General features: G+C 39.4%; 2 protein-coding genes across 5 annotated transcripts in view; one reads left to right on the top strand and one right to left on the bottom strand.

Annotated features, from left to right (window-relative positions):
- Window positions 1–1,234: 1,234 nt before the first annotated feature.
- On the bottom strand, window positions 1,235–4,367 carry LOC145455148 (origin recognition complex subunit 3-like). The gene has a single exon (XM_080333107.1). It carries the CDS (start codon window positions 4,014–4,016, stop codon window positions 1,917–1,919), a length of 2,100 nt encoding a protein of 699 aa, XP_080189233.1. The 5' UTR covers window positions 4,017–4,367; the 3' UTR covers window positions 1,235–1,916.
- A 1,100-nt stretch (window positions 4,368–5,467) lies between these two features.
- Window positions 5,468–13,046, top strand: part of LOC145455144 (uncharacterized) — a 77,669-nt gene continuing 70,090 nt past the window's right edge. For all 4 annotated transcript variants that reach the window (XM_080333104.1, XM_080333103.1, XM_080333102.1 and 1 more), the window contains exons 1-9: window positions 5,468–5,752; window positions 7,054–7,184; window positions 7,323–7,436; window positions 7,754–7,890; window positions 8,016–8,146; window positions 8,353–8,533; window positions 10,745–10,873; window positions 12,017–12,234; window positions 12,920–13,021. In XM_080333104.1, the coding sequence (XP_080189230.1) occupies window positions 5,590–5,752; window positions 7,054–7,184; window positions 7,323–7,436; window positions 7,754–7,890; window positions 8,016–8,146; window positions 8,353–8,533; window positions 10,745–10,873; window positions 12,017–12,234; window positions 12,920–13,021 (1,306 nt within the window). In that variant the 5' untranslated portion in view covers window positions 5,468–5,589. The remainder of the gene's footprint in view (window positions 5,753–7,053; window positions 7,185–7,322; window positions 7,437–7,753; window positions 7,891–8,015; window positions 8,147–8,352; window positions 8,534–10,744; window positions 10,874–12,016; window positions 12,235–12,919; window positions 13,022–13,046) is intronic.

Genomic DNA, 13,046 nt, shown 5'->3' with positions numbered 1-13,046 from the left:
ACCGTCACGTTCTGCGTTTTCGGCACTCTTGACGCTAGACGGACTTTCTTGCGATGATGACGATTGCACAGTAGCGCTAATGTCATCAGACAAGGATGGCTTATTTGAGAGAACTTGCTGGTTAACGGCACGCCCGTCTATTGAATCAATGTAATCCAAACCCAAGTAATCGCTGCTTTTAATGACTGACTCTTTCACGCTTGAATTTCTGCGCTTCACGTTGCTTTCAATAGGCGACCTCTTAAGCGCCATGTCGTCCGCAGCGTAGCTATGAGACGGCTTCTCCACGACGACTTTCTGTGGAATTCTGTCTAAAGTTTGGTAGGAAGTCCCTTTCAAATTTTCAGTCGACTTTGCCGTGGAAGGGAACAAGAGCGTGGAAAGATACTTTGATTTCAACGGTTTCATCTTTCCCTGCTTCACTCTCTTCAGCGGCTTGTCGGTTGGGACAACAAAAGATGCGCTGTGACGTTGCGTGGGATGCTTATTCGCTCCAGAGCGTTTCTTCAATGTATGTGAATCTCCGATAGCCAGGTGCTTTGTCTTTGTCCCTTCGACGTGAGAAGCTCGCTTATTCGACTGCTCGTATTGCTCCAAAACGTCACACAGCTGATTGAGACGTTGTAACCCGTAAGTGTTCGGAGCCGAGTTATCGCTCCCTTGGCTTGAGATAGATGCAAATGAGTAGGTCGCTCTTTTTTCTGCGAGACTCATTTTGTCCTTGCTGCTCATGATAGGCCTAGCGGTCGCTTCGTCTTCTTTCACAGACAAAATATCCTCATACGAAATGTGTCTTTGAGGCGCTTGTTCGGCGTTATCAACACTGGCGACAGAACGTAAACTGTTCCACTTTCTCGGCAGTTCTTTCGATGAAGTTTCATGGTGCAACTTCAGATTTGCCTCTGTCAGCACGGAATTCGTATTGTCCGAGTGCAGCTTCTTCTCTTCCTCCTTCTTTACTTTCTCAGTTGTCTCGCTAATGTCGTTCAGGAAGAAATCAAGTTGAGCGAGAGCATCTAGCCGTGAAGTCTTTCCCTGCTTCCCTGATGACGACGACGCAGAGCTTTTATGGGCTGGCGAGGCGCCATCGCTGTCAGAGCAAGTCTGTTCCTTTTCGTCTACATTCCCCATGTCCTGCAGGCTCTTGGATGCCATCATTCAGCATTTGATTACAACCTGCTATCAAGAAATCAGGATATATATACCACACAGGAGGAAGACCTTATCAGGTCACCTGGAAAATATAAATAGAACAGGCAGTTAGAAGCAGAACAGTGTTTCAAATGAATTCAAACATGAAGTAGGGATTTTACAGGTGTAATGATCAGTATCACTGCAACTAAGTTTCATCAATCATGAATCAAAACATATTATCAAAATATGGAAATATTTACTATATATAACTTTTTTGGCTTAAGATACAATGAAATAGCTTTAGTTTTGACTGAATGATTTTGTTATTCCAAGATAACCCATGATGATTTCGAGCAATAAGGCATGATGGACCAATGTAACTGGACACATATTCATGAAATTTATTCATTTTCACAATTACCACAAAGGTAAGCTATCGAAGGACAAATGACAAAATCTCAATCTCCGAAGTGACGTATGCAATATCTCAGAAGAACTTTGGCAAAAAAGATATTCTTATGGGTCAATTATTAAAAGGTAGCTTTTTGTCGGAATTACATTGCTATTCCTGTAAATTTCCTATGCTAGTGACTTGTCAGATAACGGTATGGAGACCAAAGATAACGTCAGATTCCGATGTAAGGCAGCATTGGGTAAAACAGTAGCTCAGGACCAAAAGTCTTAACAAACAAAGGTTCACAGCTGTAACATTTATATCTGCGTACCGGGTAGTCTGAATCACCAGTATACACAGTTAAATGTGTGCTGGGGAAGCTTACACGTTACCAAGTCAGCCTCTCAACATGATCAGTTTTTCGTTTAGTGGGCTTAATCAGTCCTAAGAATTGTAATTCCGACACCGCCCTAGTAAAGCGAGCTTGGGTTTCTTCAGTAATCTCACTATCGCCCTCAGCATCCTGCCCGGAAGTTACAATCAAGTGAAAAGCTTCCAGCCAGTCATAAAGGTTGATGATACGTCCACATTCCGTGTGTAATTTGTATGCGACGCATACGTCGGGAGTACCTTCGGGTATGCAGTCGTCGTCTGTGGGAGGGCTTTTCTTGCCGAGAAACCGAAATGGCTTCGACAACGCCGTCTGTATTGCAAGCCGAGGAGTAGCTAAGACATGACTGCGCAAGCTCGAAGTTGATTCGTAGTAAAATGCTTCATACAATACGAAAGAACTCGGCGATTTGAGAGTGTCCTTGAAGAATCCGTCAAGATGATCGATGATTTGCTCACGCAATTTCTGGAAACCAGTCATTTCTCTCATCTGCTTTTGCTTGAATCGAGTCTGCAATTCCTCTCTCAATTGATACGCGTACTTCACCTTCTCCAAAGGTTGATCGGGTTGTATGTCCGGCAAATCGTCACCAATTGGCGTTGGATCATCGGAATTCAACTTCACAAGAAAAGCTTGTATTTCGTTTCGGATTTTAACCAGGTTTTGTAGATACAAATTACCGTTGGCGACATCTTGGATTTGGTCGAATTCTTCCAAATTACTAATCACGGCGTCCAGCCTTGCAGTTATCTGCTGTTTCGAGCACGACTTGAGCAGCACCATGGCTCGTTTATAATCTACCGTTTCAGTGATGGGACGGGTGTAGCTTGTGCAATATAACTGTCGTAAACTACAAGCCAGGTCGCTGCAGGGTAGAGATTTGCACAGATTGTACAGAGACCTCAATGCAAAGTAGAAGCAGCTGTGAAAATGACGAAGTTCGGATATGGATTTGGTGATGAATTCCCGAAAACTTTTGTTGGACTTCAACAGAGAATCTTTCTGTTTCTCAACAAGAGTATCTAGATGGTTTTGTACTGATGGCAGTGTTTGGATATATTTCAAATCTTCCACGTCCATACTTTGTACGTGCTTCTTGATCTTCTTTGGATTATTGGTGCACAGGAGAGATGCGGGTTCATTATAGAAATGCTCTAAAATACAATATTTCAACGCTTGCAGAAAACTCTCTAATGAAAAATCGTTGCACAAGAACCGATCTAACAGAAGCTGCAGCGACTTTCCTCCTAGTTTGAAAGAATGATTGTTTTTCAGGAGAATTTCGTCGATGACTATTGTCAGCAGTTCTGACGACGATGGCGCATAGAATTTGGTCAAGTTCAGATTACAAATCGAGGAATAAGGCAACTGTCGGTCGACAACATTGACCCAAGGCATGGCTACACAAAATATCAACACAAAAGGCAACCTTTGAACGACTCCACTTATCATAGCAATCAAGTCTTGAAGAACGGACGAAGAGAAGAGCTCCGTGTCTTTGAATATGATGACAATTTCTTCCCTCTCATTTGATTCATCCACCACACCATTATACCATTTCTCAATATCTATCATTGTCACTGCCGAAGTGGGTTTCATTGCAGCATTCGGTTGAAATTGCATTTCGCTTTCCATGGAGTTTTCCTGAATAGATAAATCATGAATTCCTGCATAGTTTCCGAACATCAATTGTGCGCCGATACACTTCATAACTGCTTTGGTATCTTGGCTGTTTTTTGCATTTACAACAGCAATATAAGGGGACGCAGAGGACTTGATTGTTGTGTGAAGAAGTGATACCGAGTCAAATTGTCCTGTCATGTTTATTCCGGTAATCAATGCAGCTGCTGGTATGTCCGTGCTATAGTCTTGACGATCCAAGTAGGCCCTTTCAACAAAGGAACTAATATTTTTAAAAAGTTGCTCCATTGCACCGGTATGAATTGTATTCACGGATGTATGTATCTTGTCTAATAATGAATCAGACATACGACATCTTTTATCGTTTCCGAAAAACATTTTCAGACCAATATCAGACTTCTTCCCTTTTCCACGGGATATAAAACAACCTCTCGACACAGAATCTGTTACCTCCATTATGGTGAATATAGCTGAACAATAAAACTAAAAATATAAAAAATGTTTCATGAAAAATCTGGTTTTATAGTCAATGTAGACTTTGGAGGTTCACAGGGTAACAAAATGATTAAAAATTCACAATTAGAGCAGTTGTTAAATGTTCATAAGGCTCAGTGGAGTGCATATGTAGCAATAATATCCAGGTGATCGAAGTAGCCAGCATTGCTGCTGAAGCATTCAATTAAGCATTTTTCATAGCCTACGTGTCATATACCTTTTATATGTAGTTCAAATTAATAGATGAATCACCACGACAACACAAAACAACTGCAATTTTCGAAAATATATACTCTGTTAACAAATATATGGGCATTACCAACTCTGCTAGTAATATGATCAGTGTATAGCTTGTGGGTAGTTCATCTGATATCATAACTCATGCGCCGAGTAGCCTATATAGCTGATTTTGATACAGTACGGTCGGGGTAGGAAAATTCGCGAAAAAAGAAATGATCTGAATAGCCTGGCCAGGAGATAGGAACACAAACATACGAAGGTCATCACTTTGTCCCCACCCCGGGTTACCCACTTTTTTAGGATATACTTCTGTGGTGTTGACTAAAAAAAATGGTCATCTTTCCCATCTCTACTCTTAAAATAGAAAATACCAGTCGTGCCGTATTTTTTGTTGATTGTGTTGCCAACTCTGGACATATGGTAACCCTAACAATACGATCACTCCACTGTTGAGAGCTACTATCATTAAGGTCATTGGGGTTATACTGACTGTTGAGGGACGTGAGGGTCAGGGTTGGACCGAGAGCTTCTGCTCGGTTAGTCTCGTTAGAACCTTCACCTTCACCCCAAACATAATGATACTAACGCAACCGTGAATTGAGCTTATTGTATCGCAGTCTTGTGATGCTTTGAAACGATGAAAATATTAATAAACCTGATTGATTGGCTGACCTTATTTTGAACATAAGACTGTCCTTGCTGTGAACATGACTGACCTCAATGTGAAAACCATAATCAAACAACCAACCCTCTTCATCTAATTTGAAATATACGTTGATAAACCAACAATAATAAAAATGGTACACTATTATCATATCGATATCAATAAAGTAGGAATATTACTTGTTTTTCACAGAAGAGGGTGAGGCGAGACTCCTTGTTTATTCACAGCAAAGCCTAAAGTATGTGAATGAAGTAGCGTTTAGTTATGGGATTATTTCAAATGTGCCAACGAAATTGACGGTACGTACGTGCACAACGAAGTACGTCAATTAAATACAGATAAAGATATCGCGAGAAGAATAAATATCAATCAGCAGCAATTATCTAGGCATATTTATTTAGATGAAATGACGATAAACTTCCCGATCCTAAGTTAACCAACTTCTTCTAGTTTGCGTTCTTGTCATGTAATGGTGCGCGACAATTGACCTTTACCCTTCAATCTCTAAACACGGCGGCATTTTACCATTGCAGTGTGTGGTTGTTGGTGATTGCTGGATGTGTCAAAAGTTGGATCGGATTTGGATTGTTTATGTCTTTCAAGCGGCGAATATATTTTTAAATACCAATAATGCGGCATGAATCCCATGTCCCCACGTTGAGAGCTATTCGACAAGATGGATTTTCTCATCCCAAGTCTGCATTATCTATTCTGAATTCTGCGAAGCCAGAGTCATCAACGACAAACTCCTGGCATTGTGGCGATACAGCTGTTGTTGGTGGCATATTTTCTGGTGAGTTACTGTAAGATAACTTTCTCTTTTGCATCTTTCATGCTATATACACCTTTTATACCTTTTCAATGGCAAAACCTGGAAGTCAGCCTTGCTTTCTAATAATCAGAAACCCAGTGTGCTAATAATGTTTCATTTCAGTAGTATATATCAAATGTTGCCTTTTTAATGAAGTTTTGACGGTATGCTCCTTATCAAGGCTTCAATATTCACTGCAAAGACGGTCCGATTCTATATGTATAAGCTGAATCCGAAATGATTTTCTTGTGTTTGGAAGTTCATATCCAAGTAGATAGTTATCAGTAGAAAAGCACCATATCATTGGCAGCCTTCTGCTGTGCATATCCTTGAGGTTGAGGAGTATAACAAATGAGTTACACTACAAAAACTAGACTCATTTGGTCTCAAATTCAAGACATTAGCATGATTTGGTCTCATTTTCAGCAATTTCAGTCTCAATGATGAAGTGAGGTCTTGAAATTGAGACTGATTCGACTTTTTAAGACGACATAGAATTGTCACGATTATTCGGTCTTCAAAATATGACCAACAAGCGTATCTTAAAAGACACATTGTGCTTATTAAGATAGTTTTTGATGCAACAATACTTTTGGTCTTGTTTTTGAGACAAAATTTGTAAATCAAGAAACAAAATTGTCTGTGGTCATAAAAATAAAACCGGAAAGTTGCCATGAGACAATAACACTAGACGTATTTAGCTTATTGAGACAATTTTTGATGCTTCAGTTTTTTTGGTCTCATTTTGAATACGAATTTAGCCTGGTCTTGAAAATCAGACCCAACAGAAATGCTAGTATTGATTCAGACAGCCATATAGGCAATATTGTTCTGAGTTTTCTATATTAAGTGGTAAGTGTCATGTACCTTGATAATGTTATCTCGTGATCTAGTGAATGTCTTGTAAACCCATTATCACAATAATATCCCAACACTGCAAATTCAGATCTCGCGCTTTCCCTTCACTCAAAACCTAACGGTCTTAGATTTCAAACAGAGATTGGCCTACTTGGCAATCCCAATTGGTCTTCAAGACTTTTTTTCCAAAAAACCGGTTTGAGACATTAAGACCAAATTTGTCTATTTTTTGTAGTGTAATATTGTACCATTGTAAGCGTAAGTTCTCTCGTGTATCGAACACACTTCCCTCTTTTCAACCGACAACCTCTCATCTTATACATCGCTTCGCGGGGAATCTCAATTATATTTTTCAACATCTCTTCAATATGTTTTTAGGCCGGTCATACGATATGTATCAACTGACAACTGTTATCTATTTTCAGATTGTGGGCTGTACTGGATCGCCAGAGATGCCAGTCTCGTAATAGCATCTTCAAAGTCCCAGGCTGTCGTCGCTATTTACAATTTTAATAATGCATTCCGTGATACCCAATTCAAAGTAAACACGTGCCAAGTGAGTTAATTTTCACTGCTATAAATTGAAACTATGCTATTCTAGTGTGATTTTGGTGTTTGAACATGTCCTTCATATGTGGGATTATTTCTGTGTTTTCTCACAACTTGTAATGCTTGCTCTTTAATTTGTGTATAGATTCATGAAGATCTTGTAATCGTGGGTCTTAGGACTGAAGATGGTAGAGGTTGTGTGGCGGTCTACAAACCTTTGATGTCAAAAGTTGTAAAAGCGATTGCATTTCCATATCCTGTAAGTATCCTGAACCGCGACAACACCCAGCAGGCTCACTGTTTGGTTTTTTCAAGATACTGACTCTGTAGAAATGCATATGTGTGATATGTGCATTGCGCATTATCCCGTTATTATTATTAGAGCTTATCGTGCGGTAAAGGAAATTTGCTTTGATACCAGTGGTAGCTTAACTAGGATATACCTCACTTTAGTAAAGAGTAACTTTGCCTAACTCTACTCAAATGAGATGAAGCACTACTTATGCCCTACCAAGTCCTATTGATTTTATATGTATGATTTTCCCACTGCCCAGTCTCTGATATATTATCCTTTAGGTGACTTCATTGGAAATTATCACCTGTTCCGGAGGCGCGATTACGGCTACAAGAAATTTGCATAAAAATTTGCGATACCTCTTTGGCATTGTTGCTGTTGGGACTGAAGAGGGCCATGTTTACCTGGTTGATCTCAAGTGAGGACTTTGTTGATATTTCTCTTAAACTTTGTTTTGCGTGTCTTTGAAAATTACTGTATTTATTTTGTGTAGATTGTGCAACTGTACTTGTTTTGTTTATGAATTGAGTGTTTTTTCTGAAGGTTGGACGTGGATGAACGTATCGGCAGTTTACCAGAGGCCCTAGATCTTCTCCAGCCTGCGTCGAGAAATGTTCCCAATATGAGAGAAAATGCTGCCTCGGAACACAGGCATCTGGCCTTTGAGTTGCAAGGTAAATTAAGTCAGGCACAAGCTGTTCAGCGATCTTGTGTATGTATAGAGGACCCTTGCTGCATTTATTTTGATATTGACTTAATTTGATCCTCATATCACCATTTTGTCAGTGGGGTGTTCAACCACGTAACCGTCCTTAAGGGTTTTTGCCACTATTAACCATTTTCAGAAAAATGTATTGACATTAACATATTCTATTCACAGCATCGTCACATGAAGAGGGTGTGTTCCACTTCTCTCTGCCTGACGATGAAATACTGGAATCCTTCTATCCGAATCAAGCCGCTGTTACATCGATGCGTTACGAATCCAGAGTGGCTTCCGTCTTTGTTGGATTTCGCTTTGGCCAATTTCAAATTTTCAGCCTCCAAAAGATGAGACTTGTGTGAGTGGTTATGGCTGTATATCTAAATTGAATTGTGACTCGGTTTTTATATTGTTTTAGCTCGCCATAAATATTTAAGTAGTGTATATGGGCAGATTAGGTCGGTTTTACAGGGTACGCATGTAGAATTGGATTTTCAAAAAGTAGGAAGTAGTTTTGGGATAAGTTTGCATTCACCGTTATGTGTGAATCGTCGTAAGAACTGACGAGATAGCTGCTATAACTGATGAATACATTATCAAAAATTGTACATATCTGTATTGTTATTAGCGTAGGGCGATTTTTTTACCAAAAAACGGAATACTTTTTACCTAAAAAATCAAAATTTTGACTTTTCTTACCTTTATTTTGACTAAATTTTGACCTGACGTATGCAAATTAGGTGTTTTCACGCATAATGTTAGAATTGTCCTACTTATCTTCATTTCTGGTTGAAACTGTCTGTCGTTACGAAGTAGTTTGGCCTGAAAAGACTTTTCTGACTTGAAAACTGACGAATTTTTACATCAAAAGACTTTAACGGAATCTGGACTTATGAAGAATTCCAGTAGTTACATCACGCATTATGATGGAAATAATTAAAATCTGTTGTAGTACAACAAAAGATACATTCCTACATTCTCGGGTAGATTGTGTCTGTCCTTACTAAGTAGCTTGCCAAGAATGGAGAAACAACGTTCATCAGCAGCAATTGTTGGCTGGATTTGTGCGTACATTAGGGCTGTTCAAAAATAACTTTTTTCCTGAATCTTGCTGGTTACTTGATTAAATCGTTAGGTTGCCTTAAAAACGACGCACACCAAATTTGAATTCATTCCGACAAATATTCGCGGTTTACGTAGAGTTTGAAAATTTTGGATTTGCCCATAAACGCAAAAAAAAAAATTTCGCAAATTTTTTTGCCAACCCCATGAAATTGTTGGGCTGTCTTCAAAAACTATGCAAAACAAATTTGACTCAATTCCAAGCCGTAGAAGCGGAGTTATTCCAGTTTTTCGGTGATAATTCTTGGATTATCCACCAATCAAGGATAATCCCAGAATTATCGAATAAAAACTGAAATAACTCCGCTTCTACGGCTTGGAATTGAGTCAAATTTGTTTTGCATAATTTTTGAAGACAGCCCAATAATTTCATGGGGTTGGCAGAAAAATTTGAAAAAAATTTTTTTTTGCGTTTTTGGGCAAATCCAAAATTTTCAAACTCTACGTAACCCGCGAATATTTGTCGGAATGAATTCAAATTTGGTATGCGTCGTTTTTTAAGGCAACCTAACGATTTAATCAAGTAACCAGCAAGATTCAGGAAAAAAAGTTATTTTTGAACAGCCCTAGCGTACATGGCTGGTGACACACCATGTTGCTTCATTCTGACAATGTTGTCTACATCCCAATTTTTCATCATGCGCTTCTTGATATAAGAATCAATTACCACGCAGACTTGCTGCAGTTAGGATGCTGCGGTACGTTGAGCATAACACCATTTCAACATATTTGTTTCAATTGACCGTTTATGATTCACAATGCGCAGATAATGGACCATCTACAACGATAGGCCTATAAAGTAGGCTGAAAGCTGTAAAATTTCAAATGATAAGTTAACTGACTGTGCAAACATTCACGATACAAACAAAATGCAGGTGGCAAAAAAATTTTGACTTGGTAATTTTGACTTATTTTGACATGTCAAAAAAATCGCCCTAGTTGTTAGTGATTTTGCATCTTGCAATTTCGAAAGTAGCCAAACCTCCCTCCCTGTTCACTTAGACTACCCTAGACGAAATTTACTTTTTGAAACTACTTGAGTACTGTCCTGACCTTATACACAGTTTGACAGTCATGGGAATTGCTACAACTACTTGTAATTGAGTAGAAAATTAAAGCGTTACTTCTTTTGTTGAGCAGTAACTCTTACTACCGCAGCAACCTTTGATCTGCATTATTGCCTCATTATTGGGGAAGTGCTATTCACGTTTTTTACTTGTAACAATTGACATGAAATATTCTTTCTATTCATGATGGACGTTGCGAGGCTTTTGTTGAGACGGTCCTGGAGGCTGCTTCATAATTGAAGTCCCATTGAAAACAAAACTGCATAACCAATTGCGTGGCTATCATATGTATGATCCCCCAGACACTTCTGTTCCTATAACTCTCGGGATTACCGCTGGAGTGCAAAACATGCTGATGTTTGTTGAAATTGTACTTTCAGATATAGCAGTGAATACGAAAGCAACACCGCTCCTGTGCTGCAGTTTGCATTTCAGGAACCTGAAAACGATCCGCGGAAATATTGCTACCTGTGGGTGGCGAAGGGAAATGAGAAAAACACTGATAAATCGTGAGTTGTTCGAAATTCTGTGCTGACACGATCAATGTGGGTAGTGATTTTTTATATCAATAGTCAAATTTCTGGCTCTGTGCAACCAACCCCTATGATGCCGACCGAGGCGGAAAATTATGTGAGACGGGAAATCATACAGACTGAATACTCAATTTTCCAAGCCTTGGGTATAGTGGTGATGATGTTATGCGGTGTAGGTAAAAGTTTCAAGGACTCAAAGGCATTTTTCCAATATCAATACACTCTCACAGTGTTACTTTGCAGCATTGGTCATTAATAAGGAACTTATACTTACATGTATTTGGTGGAGGCTGCTCATATTGCTTTATCTGGTTGTTTTTAGGTTAAATTCTCATCTCATCGAGGTGATGTGGTCCCTCTATTCCGGTAACATAATACGCAGGTTTGTAATGACTCGAGTTGGCGATTTTTTTACTTGACTCAAGTCACTTCAAAGGGTCGTGTATTGAATCTACTTCTACTTGAGTCATTGCGCATGACTCGACCAAGTCGTATCACTCGAGACTCGGTCGGCCAAGCCAGTACCACAGTATTGGTATTTCCTCTATCAGTACTGGTATTTGTGAAATAGGGTAAGAAACTGTGTCAAGTGAAGATAATTACGATATTATGAATGCGAGGCATTTAATATCACCCAAACAGTTGTTAAAATCTGAGTTGAACAGGACTTGAACTCGAAAATGAACATTGAACACAATGGCTTGGACTCGGAATTGACTTGTGACTCGGGAACCTGTGACTGGTTTACAACCCTGATATACGAATTTAAAAACGACATTTCAAATGTTGGTGGTGAGGTGTTATTAGTTGATGTGCGCTGCGACGCTTCTTACGATTTTGAATGCTGTTACCAACGATAGACTCGCAACGAACTGCGACATTTCGAATCGAATTTCAAAACCTACTTAACAGACCTTCCGATTCCTACTTCTGCTTCAAGTAGCTAGGCATGTTCTAAAATCTGCTTTTAATTGTGCGAAATTTTATGGAACTACCATTTAGTGAACTGTTGCGAATGTTGCTGCTTAATGAAATGAATAAAACTGTCAACCTTGTGTTTGTCTCATCCATGGTGGCTATGTTTCGATAATGCGCTTTATCACAGCGAATTCTTCACAGTATACAGCATCCGCTGACCGTATCCATGTTTCAACTGGGCTACGGTAAGAAAGAACTGACTCCGTGCAGAGGTCCGCAAGATAACGTCCGTAAAAACGAAGCTCAGTACGGCAATTTCGAAGTCTGTTGTCAGCGATTCCAGCATATTCTCGGATCTGCGCTGTTGTCGAACGCATCACAGTCTTACGGCGCTTCGCTGCTCATGTGTCATTCAATAGGTGAGGTTTGATGTCGATTTTACATTGGTACCTGCTGTACCTTTGCAGTTTGAAGGTTTACTTTCGGCCATCATGCCCAAAACTTGATAACAGCTTTCATAAACCGTCTTGGTTTGATTATTGGCATGCACTTCATACTAGTATATTACTATGATGCATTTTGAGAAAATTTACCAGGGTAGACGGCAGAGATGAGCGGATTTGGAATTTCTATATCCTAATCCAATCCAAATCCGAAACTTCAAATCCAAATCCAAAACCTAATCCATAACTTTTCCATGTCCAATCCTAATCAGATTCCAACTTTAAATTCAGAAAAAATGCTAATTTATGCAAGGGAGGGATTGGAAAATTTACTTGCACAACCAACGATTCTCTTGATTTAAAATAACTTATCATCGGGCTGCACCTCTCATGTTCATTTGCACCAAGCGAACCATAGTGTAGTGTACTATAAGTACATCAATAACTGATCTGAATAAAGTTTGTCGCCATTCGCCACACGACATATTAATCTCCCAGAAAATCGGTAAATCCAATCCTAATCCGTTCAGAAAAAAATCTCTAATCCTAATCCAATCCAAATCCTAAAAAATTTCACAAATCCTGTTTTTTCAAAACCTAATCCATGCTCATCTCTGGTAGACGGTCGGCCCCCAACATTTGTTTTAATTTCAATCCACAGAAAAGTATTCCTGCCACACGGAGCATCACGACACTGTAGACGTGGAATACGGATCGAGTCCTTCTTCCAGCTTCTGCGTGTTTGGGTGGCGAAGCTATTCTGGTAAGATTATGGTTGTGTGTAATCA

Source organism: Botryllus schlosseri, chromosome 14, assembly GCF_051294905.1.
Source record: "Botryllus schlosseri isolate E-star chromosome 14, Bs_hap1, whole genome shotgun sequence".
NCBI classification, from domain to species: Eukaryota; Metazoa; Chordata; class Ascidiacea; order Stolidobranchia; family Styelidae; genus Botryllus; species Botryllus schlosseri.
Note: the sequence above shows the minus strand (reverse complement) of the source record. Positions and strands in the feature narration are given on the sequence as shown.